The sequence below is a fragment of the Musa acuminata genome, chromosome BXJ3-1 (assembly GCF_036884655.1).
Source record: "Musa acuminata AAA Group cultivar baxijiao chromosome BXJ3-1, Cavendish_Baxijiao_AAA, whole genome shotgun sequence".
Lineage (NCBI taxonomy): Eukaryota > Viridiplantae > Streptophyta > Magnoliopsida > Zingiberales > Musaceae > Musa > Musa acuminata.
Genome location: NC_088349.1, coordinates 38,470,430 through 38,482,859, shown reverse-complemented (window position 1 = coordinate 38,482,859; position 12,430 = coordinate 38,470,430). Strand labels below are relative to the sequence as shown.

The following is a 12,430-nucleotide window of genomic DNA, read 5'->3' as shown; positions in this document are numbered from 1 at the left end:
AATAATAAATACCAAACATAAATATGTGTAATAATCACTTTCAGACTAACTGATATTCAAAATAACATTCAACATCCAAAGTATATGAATCAAATTATCTTCTAAATAAAATGTTATAAATGAGTAGACGCTGAAAATAAAATTTATCAATCCTTGTTATATCTAATAATTCTTGTTCCCTAATAAATTATAACCTAAGCCTTGATATCATAAATTGTAACCCCCAACCTATAGCAAAGTTAAAGTGGTCCAACGCTGTCTTTCTCCACAGGAAATTTATTAGTGGTACATAAGATGAGGATTGTGGCATTGTACCACTTTGGATTTTTGCATGGTTAGAGGCATCATAAAACAACTTAAAATTTTAAATGAAAAAGTTATGAGTCAAAACCATTATATGTCGTTGAATTCTTTTTGTACATCTCTCTTTTGTCTATATTTCCCGTTTAGGTATCAAATTGATTGTCTCGTCGTTATTCTTCATTCATATCTTTCTGATACTATGAGATGATTCACTTATGTATATTATGATTCATTTCATTCAAAATGAAGCTTGACCTTGGTTATCAAGTTTATTTGCTTCAATATTTTTAATTAATTTTTATTCATTTAGATTAAATTTTATTTGCTATATCTGATGAAATTCAAGTCCTAATATAATTAATGAATACAAATATGTATAAGATTATACACCAATGCAACTCAGAAGTCTAAGCTACAAAATTATGGATCAAACTTATAATAAGTCACTTCACACGTTCATGGGACTATTTGTTGTAGTTGTATTGTATAATTTTTTTCTCTCGTATACATTTATGAGTATTAAAGACATATTTCCTTTTTATTTCAGTTAACAGATAGGAACGTCGACAGCGGTGTCTGGTGAGAGAAGGCCCAGCAGATCCACATGCTTACCTCTGTGGGCAAGAAGGTGGGGCCACGTGATGGGATAATATTCATTGGGGACGCGTCTTTCCCACCAAAATTGACGCACATGCTTACCTCTGTGGGCAAGAAGGTGGGGCCCTCCTCGCTTCCCCTCTGTGGGCGGCCGTTACTTCACTTTTTCCTTCCCACGGCCGTTTCGACGGTTGCGTGGGTTTGACTGACCTTTTTGTGTGTATTTTGTGTAGATATTATGCCGCGCTTCTCACGCGACGCACCGCCGCCCGACGTCCCTCCCGTGTCAGTTAGTCAACGCGTTGTTTTGTCTTATCTCTCTAGAAATAGTCGATGAGGTACTTGGGATGATATCTCTACCTCCGTCTGCCGTCATCGTCTTCATCTTCCTCCACTGCTCCTCTCCGAGAAGCTTCCCCCACCGTGAATGATCTACTGCCTCTCGCTCTTTCCCAACCCGCCGACACCAACAATAAAATACTTGTCCCCCTCCCTCTATTTATAGTCACTGATATCCCAAGTAGAGATGCATGTCAGCCAATCCCACGAGATCGAAAACCAACAGCTACTAGTGTTGATACAGCTTTCTTATCCCATCTCTACCATCCACAGTGATAGATCATCAAAGATAAGTTCACCTTCCCACTTGTAAAGCAATCCTATCAAGTGATGTCACAGTTGATTCACGTCAATCCAACGGAGGAGGCCGCTGCAGCAGCTACTTCGACCATCTCTTCCACCTCCGCACATCCAAACAAAAGCAGCAGTAAGAATCGCCCAATCCTTTGTAGACTTTGGTGCATGCTGTCACCCAATAAGCAGCACGACAAAGGCGCAGCAGCAGAAGCGGAAATCTATGAGCCACCTCGTCACACCCTGACGTTGTCGGAAGGAGCCAGACCGCCTACCGAGCTGGAACGAGTCTTCAACTACTTGGACGAGAACGGCGACGGAAAGATCTCCCCCGCCGAGCTGCACAAATGCATGAGGGCCGCAGGGGAGGAGATATCACCTGAGGACGCCCGGTCCGCGGTGGAGTCTAGCGACTCCGACGGCGATGGGTTGCTGGGAATGGAGGATTTTGTGAAGTTGGTGGAGGCGGAGGGGAAGGAGGAGAAGGGGAGGAACCTGAGGGATGCCTTCGGGATGTATGCAACGGAAGGGCAGGGGTGCATCACCCCTTCGAGCCTCCGTCGAATGCTCAAACGCCTCGGCGAGTCGATGTCCGTCGAGGAGTGCGCCAGGATGATTCAAACCTTTGACCTCAATGGCGATGGCGTGCTCAGCTTCGACGAATTCAAGATCATGATGCTTTGATTCTTGACCCGACCTTAAATACTAACAACTGCTCTCCTACGCGTGCATCGCACTCATTCTTCTGTATATATATATATATATATTGTGTAGTCATTCTTTACGTTAATGTTGTAGATGATCAACAATCGAATTATTTGATTGCTATGTTATGTAGCCATTGATATGTAAATATTCCATCAGCAGTCGATTACGTTACATGATGTTTTCCTGTGGAGACATCAATGTTAAAGATCTTATTTGTACAAAACGTTTTTTTTCCCTCATTTGCGTAGCCCTGTGGCTATCAAAGTTTAGTTTATAACGTTGAGTGTAATTGAAACCGCTAATAAGATTAGATCATATTTATAGTATTCATTTAAGAAGATTTTAAATATTATACACAGTTATGTAATCCTTGTATTCTAGTTATTTTTTTATGATTGTTGCTTGAGTTTTGGACAAGTTATTCTGAGATTTATACATTTATTATTTTTATAGTAGATTTTTTTTTTGTCCCATGATTTTTATCCTTCATGTTGAAGAGGTTTATCATGTAAATCTTGATGTTTTATTTTATTATAATTTTTATTTAATTCTACTACATGTTACTGCCTACTTATATTTGTTTGTATACAAAGTTCTCTTTTTATCCTATCAAGTCTTAGTCTAAGTCACTATTTATAAAACATCAAATCTGCAAAACTAAGTCGAAACATTTTCAACAAATACCTCTTCAATGATTAATTTTTGGGTTCGATATGATCGGACGAGTCGATCAATACTGAAGTAAAGTTGTGTTTAAGAGAATACTTGAGATTTGTTTTATAAGTGACTCTAGAGACATATATGTCAGGGGTGTTCAAACTAGTTTGAACAGAATTGTTAAGGGGTGAATGGAACCGAAACCATTTCGAACACACCTAATCAAACTTGTTTCAAAATAGGTTAATCCAATTTAGATAATCAATTTTTAATTTTAAGTAATTTATAAAATTCAAATGAATAGGTTTGGTTTGATGAACTAGTTCAATTTAATTGAACTAAACTAGGATCTTGATCTAATTAGACTGATATTCTAAAAAAATTGTATCATTCCAAACATTCTAAAAAAATATTAGATATGAAAAGGAAAAAAAAATCAACAATAAGACATCATAAAGACAACTTCAAGCAATAACCTTCAAGAATAGAATATTGAGAGTATATTAGTTCAATTTTTGAGACCTTTGGGCTTACTTGATATTTTTAAAATTAAAATCAAATTGATTTGATCCAAACCAGTTAATTGAACCAAAGAAGTGTACCCTCTAAAACCAAAACTATTTCAAGACTCTAAAATCGAATTATTGACGAACCAGTTTGAAATTGGTTTGGTTCGATTTTTCGGTTCGATTTAAACACTCCTAGTTATGCCTAGGATCACCGACAATAGGAAGGGGATGTGCAGCATTTCGAGCAAAGACATGGCACTATGTTCATCGAACCTAACGCTTGCAAAAACTGGATGTGCTAGTCAATGGGTTCAGACAATTGACCATTTAGCCACATATCATCCTGTTGTGAGCAGGTGTTTCACAATTTGATCACCATATGTTATGTGTGATTCCCATGGCCTTCGGTAGTTAGCTTGTCGACACCGTGTCACTATGTGATGACGTCATGTCTAACATGTCACTCTTCATCTATCATTAGCTCCTCGACTTATTGAGCCAAGAAGCATTTTGGTTTGCATTACTGACTTTGATAATAAGTCTATTCATTAACATTTGGACCATGTATTATCAAAATGTATGTTTAGCCTATAGATTATGTCATTGAAATGCAATTTTGGTCCGTAAGTTGTGTTGTTAAAATGCACATTCGACATATAGTTTGTGCGTCATCATAATACACAATCAACCAATTGATTGTGCATCATTGAAATACATATTCAGCCCCGTAGATTATCCATTCGATTGTTTAGATATGCGATCAACCATTTGACTTATGAGTATATGTAATGTCTAGTGGTGATTGATCGTGTGTACCTACGTGCATCACATTTGCCTCGATCCTTAGTGAGCATGTTGATTCAACCACACATCAAATATAGCCAAATCTAATCTCTATTGATTTGTTTGACATGAAGGTGATGTGGTGCTCATCGAGGCGTCCATGTGTAAGTTGTATATGCGATCGAAGATTTAGAAGATCACAATGATTATAATACTCAGCCTCACCTAATGGCATGCCATGACATAGCTTATCAACTAAAGCGATGGGCGATGAGGCAATTAGAGAAAAGGCTACTCGAGCACTACATATAGCCCTTGACAACATTCATTCTCGGTATAGTGCTTGACTCTCATGCACATTGAATTACAACTAGCTTGTCAATAGAAATAAAAATAATATGTATATATTACTTTCATTTAGTGATATGATTTGTGATGTCTATGCTTCATAGATATGATAAATGACATACTTCTATTTTTTGCTTTTAAAGTTGAAGTGCATGCTTCCCAAAATATATTATTCATAATTTTCATATTTTTCATTGAGCATACAAAAGCATCATGTTTTTGTAGCAAGAAGACATGGTACTTCGGCATAATAGGATAAAGTGTGTTAGTAGGCTTAAATATGATGTTAAGTTATACTAATAAGTATTATATATTTACTAGAAATGACGATTGAATTTTAATCGACTATGATTAGAGTAGAGAAGTTTGAGTTTTAAACATTAGAGGATAATAAGTTACCTAGGCATGGATAGAATAATAAAATATAAATATAAATATAAATCAAAGAAGAGTGTTATATAAAAATGTTGAGATACATAAGTAAAATAGAAGGATGAGTTTAGACCAAAAAATCTTTGTTAAACCAAATTAAACTTAATTGAAGTTGTTACAACTTTATAATTATATTTAAAAAAAAACTTAAAATAAGATCCAATGAGATTGAAACCTAGACCTGTAATCTCTTAAGTACTTTTATCTTATTTTAGTCTCATTCTCTTAACCAACTTAATAACCCATGATGCTTTCTCTTCTACTTCAGTTATTCTCTTAGCTTTTCTCATGAAGGCTAGGAAACCCTAGGTCTAAGGAAGGTAGAGATAATAAAAACTTAATTATTCGCTTGCTATATCTAAGATTTTGGTTTTATAAAATATAAACTGAATTTTTCAATTGCTTTTCAGTAACCTCAACTTTAAATTTATATTTAATTTTTGGATATGTTTTCTATAAATCTCTTATGTATCCAAGACCTCTAGTATGAGTTTAATATGAGATCAGTGTATAGAGTTATGAGTGCCATAATCTTAGGTATGCAAAATCTCTTATTTCTGAGAAGGAGTTCTATTAGAGCTGAATTAAACTCTCTTAGAGATATGATTAGGCTCTAACCTTTTGATATATTTTAAATGATTCCCTTAAAATTCTATAAGATTTAAAATTGAGTGAATACCACCTCTATGCAGTCTGATATAAAGTTTTAAAATTCCCAACATAGTTTTAATAGAACAAAAAAGGTGTTGGTAGTTAAATTAAAAGGCTAGTTTAGCCTCTAATGATTTTATTCTAAGATAAAAATTAGTGTGTATTTATTTCTATATATCTCCTAGTTTTCTACAAAATTTCATAATAATTCAATATTGTTTAGTTAGCTAAAATAGTGACATGAATTTTTTTCATAGCATTGCACAATTGTTTAAGTGATATTAACTAGTTCATTTGATTATAGAGTATAAAAAATTATGGTAGAATTTAGATAAATTTTTAGGTTGAGTCTAGTCTATTTTATTAGGGATTTTATTAAAAAAATTTTATAAATTATTATAAATCAATAATTTAAGAGGTAGAGTTCTTAATTAGAGCATCTCATGACTCTATGCTCTCAATTTGATAGGTGTACCACTCTCTAATATACTCGATCATTAAGAAACATGATCTATCACTAGTATCTTTATTTTTAAGTTAAATCATATATATATATATATATAAGTTTAATTCACTATAAAATGATGATCATATAAATTATTGTATTCATAAGATATTTTGAAAAGTATGTTTCGAATGATATAATTATCATGAGCTGGGCATAAGAGATATATGAATCTATATATTTTGTATATATACAAATATATAAATTATGATAAAAATATATTATATATATGCATATATAATAAAGTATTATGTGGGAGTACATGTGTTTTCTATGATGTGCAGTGTGGGAGTGCACATCGTAAGTATTATGACATGTGGTGTAGGAGTGCATGTATGTTTTATGACATATGATGTGAGAGTGCATGTATATATTATTATGTATGGTATGGGAGTACAAATGTATAGTACAATGATGTGTAGTGTGGGAATACATATGTTTTACCTATTTAATTTGTATATGTTATGTTATAGGGTTATGCTTACTAAGGAAGTCATAGGATAAGGGGTTTACCGTTAAATATTTTTTACTGATGATTTTAAAATATTATATACATGACATAATATATGCTTACATAAATAAAACTATAAAGACTTATACTTACTAAGTGATTACTCGTTATAGCTCTTATTTTACAAGTAAAGATACTAGCACCCAATCAAGTGATTAGGCTAGAAAGTGAGCACGTGCGAGCCCATGCTAGTGCAGATATGAGCGATGACCTATGGGCATTTATATATATAACTTTTAGACATGTTGTGTATTTGTGTTTTTCTTTCGGTTAAGGATTATAATTATATATAGGTGTCAAAATCAATATGTATAGAGGGAATCTTATCATTTTGTTTAGTAAATTAATATGTTTTAATTTTAAGATTACTTATACTCCTATTAATAGTAGTAAAAGAATTGGAACGTGGAATCATACTTCAGTTATGCATGTAGGATATGGGTGGAACTAGAAGTTGGGTGTTACACTCGAAGCCCTCGAACATTCAGTCATTCAGACCCTTATATGCTGGAGCCTTTTTGGTTGTCCAACTCTTCACACTTAAAATCCAAATGTCATTCTCTTTAGGGTCATCCCCTAGTTTCAAGCATGAGTCGGGCAACTCTCTGGTGCCGTCGTTGCCTTTGGTGTTGGTTTCAAATGCTTTCTTCTCTAGTAAAGGGGTTGGAATTACCATGATAAGGGAAGGCTAGCCCCTTGGGGGTGAGTCTCTCGAGTAGTCATATCTCATATATCGCTTCAAGGTCCTATAATTTCAACTCTTGGACCTCTAAGGCTGACCTTGAGCACATTAGGGAAGCTTTTAATATTTCTATTGAGTTTAAGCTAATCGCTCCTCAGCCTACTGACTAACTTTATGCATCACGTTATTACTTTTGTACCTCCCTTGATGCCTTATAAGTGGAGCTCAAATTCCCCCTCGATCCTTTCTTCATTGAAATTCTTAATTTTTTAAAGTTTTCTCCTACCCAGGTGGCTCCAAACTCCTGGCATTATCTCATTACTTTTGTCGGAGAGTGTCGGAAGCTTGTCATTTTTCCATCGCTAACCCTTCTATTAGCTTACTTCAACCTAAGCTCCTCTCCACGAGGTCAATATCTGAATATGCCCCTCTTGTTCTTCTTATTGAGTTCATTCTAACATGTGTCTCTTGTGTAGGAATGGATCTTCATGAAAATGTCTTCCAAACATATGACCAATAGGCCTTTGCCAACCTAACGTGCCAAGGCTATCACCCATAGCCATAGAAGGGATGAGCCCCCACCCAAAATGCATGAGGTGGTTCGTGCCATCATCAATAGTCGAAACCAAATGATTATAGTCGAGGCATGGCCCTACAAATGCTTAGTGGTTGTAGTGCTACCACCTCCACTACCCTTATAGAGTTAACACCAAAGGAGTGTTAAGGCCCCCTCGTCCTCTTAAGTAACTAAGAGCTCTCGCAAGAGTGGGAGCCAGGATGGACAACATAGTTCGACTATAATGTCGGGCGACCAACCAATTGCCACCCAATCCCCACGACTAGGCAAGCCAAGCCTGGTCAATGTGTTCAACTTGTGCCCCATTGACTAGTTGACCTACTAGTGCAAAATAGTGGCCAGGTAGTCAAAAGGGGGGGAGGGATCTTCCCAAGTCAACTTGGCCATGATGGATGCTAGTCGGGATTGGGATATGCCCCAAGAGGCCATGATATGGAACCATGACATACTCCTCCTGAGGCTGAACAAGGGGTTCTACATGAGGCCTTACGAGGACCTCATACCTGACGCTCACAAGTCCATTATCATGGTAAGTTCTACTCTCATGGTTTGGTTGACTTATCGACACCTTTGAGATTTTTGCTAACTTCTTCCATTTTGCAACAAGGACACCACTTAATGGTGGCATTGATTGACTAGGTTAGGGATTCCTTGGCTACCCTAGCCCGAGTGCTGAAGGATAGGGATGACTTGACGGTGAAGGAAGTCGAGAGGGATTCCATGGCCATCAAGTCAGAGTAGCTTTGAATCAAGAAGATGGACTTGGAGAGGGAGTTAATGATGGTGCAACATCACTCGATAGACTTGGTGAGTTAGCTAGATATTGTCAAACAGTCAGATGCAGAGATGATTGTCCTCTGTGTAGAGAACACTAGCCTATAGCAACTGGTGGAGGTGCTCCTAAAGCAACTCCGGGTGGAGGAGGCATGGAGGTCTAAGCATGAGGCTAGGAGGGTGATCAAATATAAGGCATCGAAGGGCTTTGAGAAGGGTTTGACCCGACTCTCCTTCAACACTTAGCACTTTGGCTATCAACTCATAATATCCTGAAGATGCTACAACTGCCTTGGTGTCACACTCCTAAAGGCCCTCAATAACAAGTGCTTGACTGATGGCAAGGTGGTCTTCGTCGAATTAGATGACATCGATGACCACAGCAAGTCTACCTCGCATGTGAAAGAAGGTGAAGTCGAGTATGGCTAAAAGGCGGAGGGAGAGTGTTGAAACTTAGATCTTGATGATGAAATATAACTTTTATGATAAGTTTAGTCATTATACTTAGTCATACCAAGTTAAGGAAAAGTCATATTAAATTAGTATAGGTTCCAAAAGGAACCATAAGTAATTTAAAATCAAAAGGTAAGAAAGATAGATATAACTATGAAGGACTCAAAGTTACAAGTAAAAGATGATATTTTGATAGCGGATGACAAGGGATCCTACAAACTTATCAAAGACCACTAGTTGAAATGGATGATATATTACATTCAAAGTTAATAATAATGAAAAAATCATTGGTATAAAAAATATTAGTAACAAATTAATTCTTTTGAATAAAGATGTATTTTTGGTAGATGATTTGAAATATAATTTAGTAAGCATTAGCCAACTTTATAACAAAAAAAAATATAAAGTTAAATTTGAATCTCATACTTGCATTATAGACATACTAAATAAGAATAGATAAAAATAGATATTTGATTATTTTAGGAAATGATAATATTTATACTATTGATATTGATAACTTTCATGATATTGTTAGGATCAAGTCGGTACTAAGAGGGGGGGGGGGGGGGGGTGAATTAGTGCTTATGTAAACACGTCAGTTCGAAAACTTCGTTCGATGAAATCGTATCGGAAAGATGTTTAAACTTAAAACATTTGCAATAGTAGTAATGAGTAGATAAAGTAATTGCAAAATGAGTAAACAAGTAGAGAAAGTGAGGCACACTAATTTTATAGTGGTTCGATCATCGTGACATACATCCACTCTCGATTCCTCTTCATTCGAGACCACCAGCGTCCACTATCGATCTTCCTTCAATGGGTAAAAACTAACCACCCTTTTACACCCATTTTTTTCTTTTCATAGGTTTAGGAGATAACCTTTATAACCACTCACCCCTCTCTTAAACTTCACCCAACACTTAGAGCTTAAGAGGAGTTCTCACAATATTACAATAACATTTTCCTTCCTTTTTTTGCTCTCAGTTAATATGTCTGTTAGGATCGAGTCGGCACTAAGAGGGGGGACGATAAAAATCATATCAAGTAAGAAATCTCGTTCGATAAAATCATTTCGACAAAACCCGTATATGAAATATGTTTAACTTGAAAGTATACAGAAGTATAGTGAAAGTAAAATAGTTTGCAATGAAAGTAAAAAGCAAAATAGAAATTCAAACCAAATTTTTATAGTGGTTCGATCGTCGTGACCTACATCCACTCTTAATTCCTCTTCACACGAGGCCGCCAGCTTCCACTGCCGATCTTCCTTCAATGGGCAAAGATCAACTACCCTTTTATACTTTTTCTCCTTTTCATAGGTTTAGAAACAACTCTTATAAGCCTCTCTTTCTTAGACCTTACTTCTCCCTTCAAACAAACTTCTAAATGCTAGGAAGAAGTGATCCTAAATCCTAAGATAGTTTTCTAATTTTTTTCATGTTTTCTTTCCCCCTTTTTAAACTCAATTTTGTGCTTAATTCTTGCTACTCTACATAGGAATAGCTAGAGTATTTATAGATCCCAAATGACTTCAAAATTAGAGCCAAAAGAGGTCTCATCTTGAGTTTCCTAGGTCCTAGTGGTACCATCGCTTGTGCTGGGCAGTACCGTTGTGTGCAGCCCTAAAATTGGGCAGTACCATTGCATAGTCTGGTGGTACTATTACTTGACACAATCTTGGAGACCGTGTCTAGGAGTTTGAGCCTTTGATGGTGCCATCGCTTGATCCAACTTTTGGGTCACGGAATAGGCCTTTCTATTGGCCCAAAATAGCCCTAATTGGGGCCCAATTGGCCCCTAATCGAGTTGGCCTAATTACATTCTAAATCAACTCAATTAGAACTAAAACTACTTCGATCTAGATAATTATTACAAAGCATTAACCACATGTTGTCCGGTATGTCATTGGTTCATTGGCGCTTTATCCAATTCTTCGATGTATCGTTCTCTTTTGCAGCCTTTGCCTAATCGGCATATTGGCCTCCGTAAATCCGATCTCCTTAGCGCAATGTTCACTCTTCTAGGCCCAATACCCAAACTCATGGAATGAAGCTTTTGCCGACATGTCGACCGATCTTCCGGCTCTAATACCAACGGTTAGGATTTAGTCAGCACTAAGAGATGAATTAGTGCAGCGGTAAAAATCACATCGAGTTAGAAATCTCATTCGATAAAATAATTTCAACAAAGCCCATATAGGTAATATATTTAACTTGAAAGCGTACAGAAGTGTAGTGAAAGTAAAGCAGTTTGCAATGAAAGTAAAGAGCAAAATAGAAGTGCAAACTAGATTTTTATAGTGGTTTGTTCATTGTGACCTACATCCACTCTTGATTCCTCTTCACTCGAGGCACTGGCTTCCACTATCAATCTTCCTTCAATGGGTAAAGATCAACTACCCTTTTACACTCTTTCTCCTTTTCATGGGTTTAGAAGACAACCCTTACAAGCCTCTCTTTCTTAGACCTCATTTCTCCCTTTAGATTAACTTCTAAATACTAGGAAGAAGTGATCCTAAATCCTAAGAGAGTTTTCCAATTTTTTTTTTCAAGTTTTCTTTCCCCCTTTTTAACTCAATTTCATGCTTAATTCTTGCTACTCCATGCAAGAATAGCTAGGGTATTTATAGACCCCAAATAACATCAAAATTGAGCCAAAAAATATCTTATCCCAGGTTTTTCGGGTCCTGACGATATCATCACTTGTGCTAGGTGGTACCACCACCTGCAGAATGGACACTGGATGGTACCATCGCCTAGTTTGGCGGCACTACCATCTGACACAGTCTTGGAGACTATATCTCGAAGATTGAGTCTTTGGCAATGCCACCGCTTGGATCAATGGTGCCACAACTTGGACCGATGGTGCCACCGTTCTTGAAGAAGTCTAGATAGATGAATTATTCATTACAAGAGTGATATAATCAAAAAATTAGGGTCAATTGAATTTTATGCATAAGGCTATATTATTTTAAAACTACCCATGCAAAAAGAAATCTCCATTGTATATAGCAACTTAGTATGTAATAATATGTGACCTCATACAATTTATAAACTATGTTTGTTATATCCATAAAGTAAATATTTTATAAGAATACAATCATCTTTTAACATGATAATTATATTTTATATAACACTATCAAGATTATGGTTTGGTAGATTAAAAAATTATTTTTCATATCTTTTAAGTGCCTAAATATAACTAAGAGAAGAATTAGCATTTACTTTATAAATTAGCAAGTAATTCCTTAGTCATTTAATAAGTTATGCTCTTCTTGAGATGAAGTATACCAAGCATGGTGCAAAAC

General features: G+C 36.0%; 1 protein-coding gene across 1 annotated transcript; it reads left to right on the top strand.

Annotated features, from left to right (window-relative positions):
- Positions 1-1,314: 1,314 nt before the first annotated feature.
- LOC135629070 (probable calcium-binding protein CML31) lies at positions 1,315-2,361 on the top strand. The gene has a single exon (XM_065136220.1). It carries the CDS (start codon positions 1,570-1,572, stop codon positions 2,215-2,217), a length of 648 nt encoding a protein of 215 aa, XP_064992292.1. The 5' UTR covers positions 1,315-1,569; the 3' UTR covers positions 2,218-2,361.
- Positions 2,362-12,430: the final 10,069 nt, after the last annotated feature.

Bases quoted from the DNA above. Each gene is read 5' to 3' on its own strand.
- LOC135629070 (XM_065136220.1), top strand. From the start codon at position 1,570: ATGTCACAGTTGATTCACGTCAATCCAACGGAGGAGGCCGCTGCAGCA.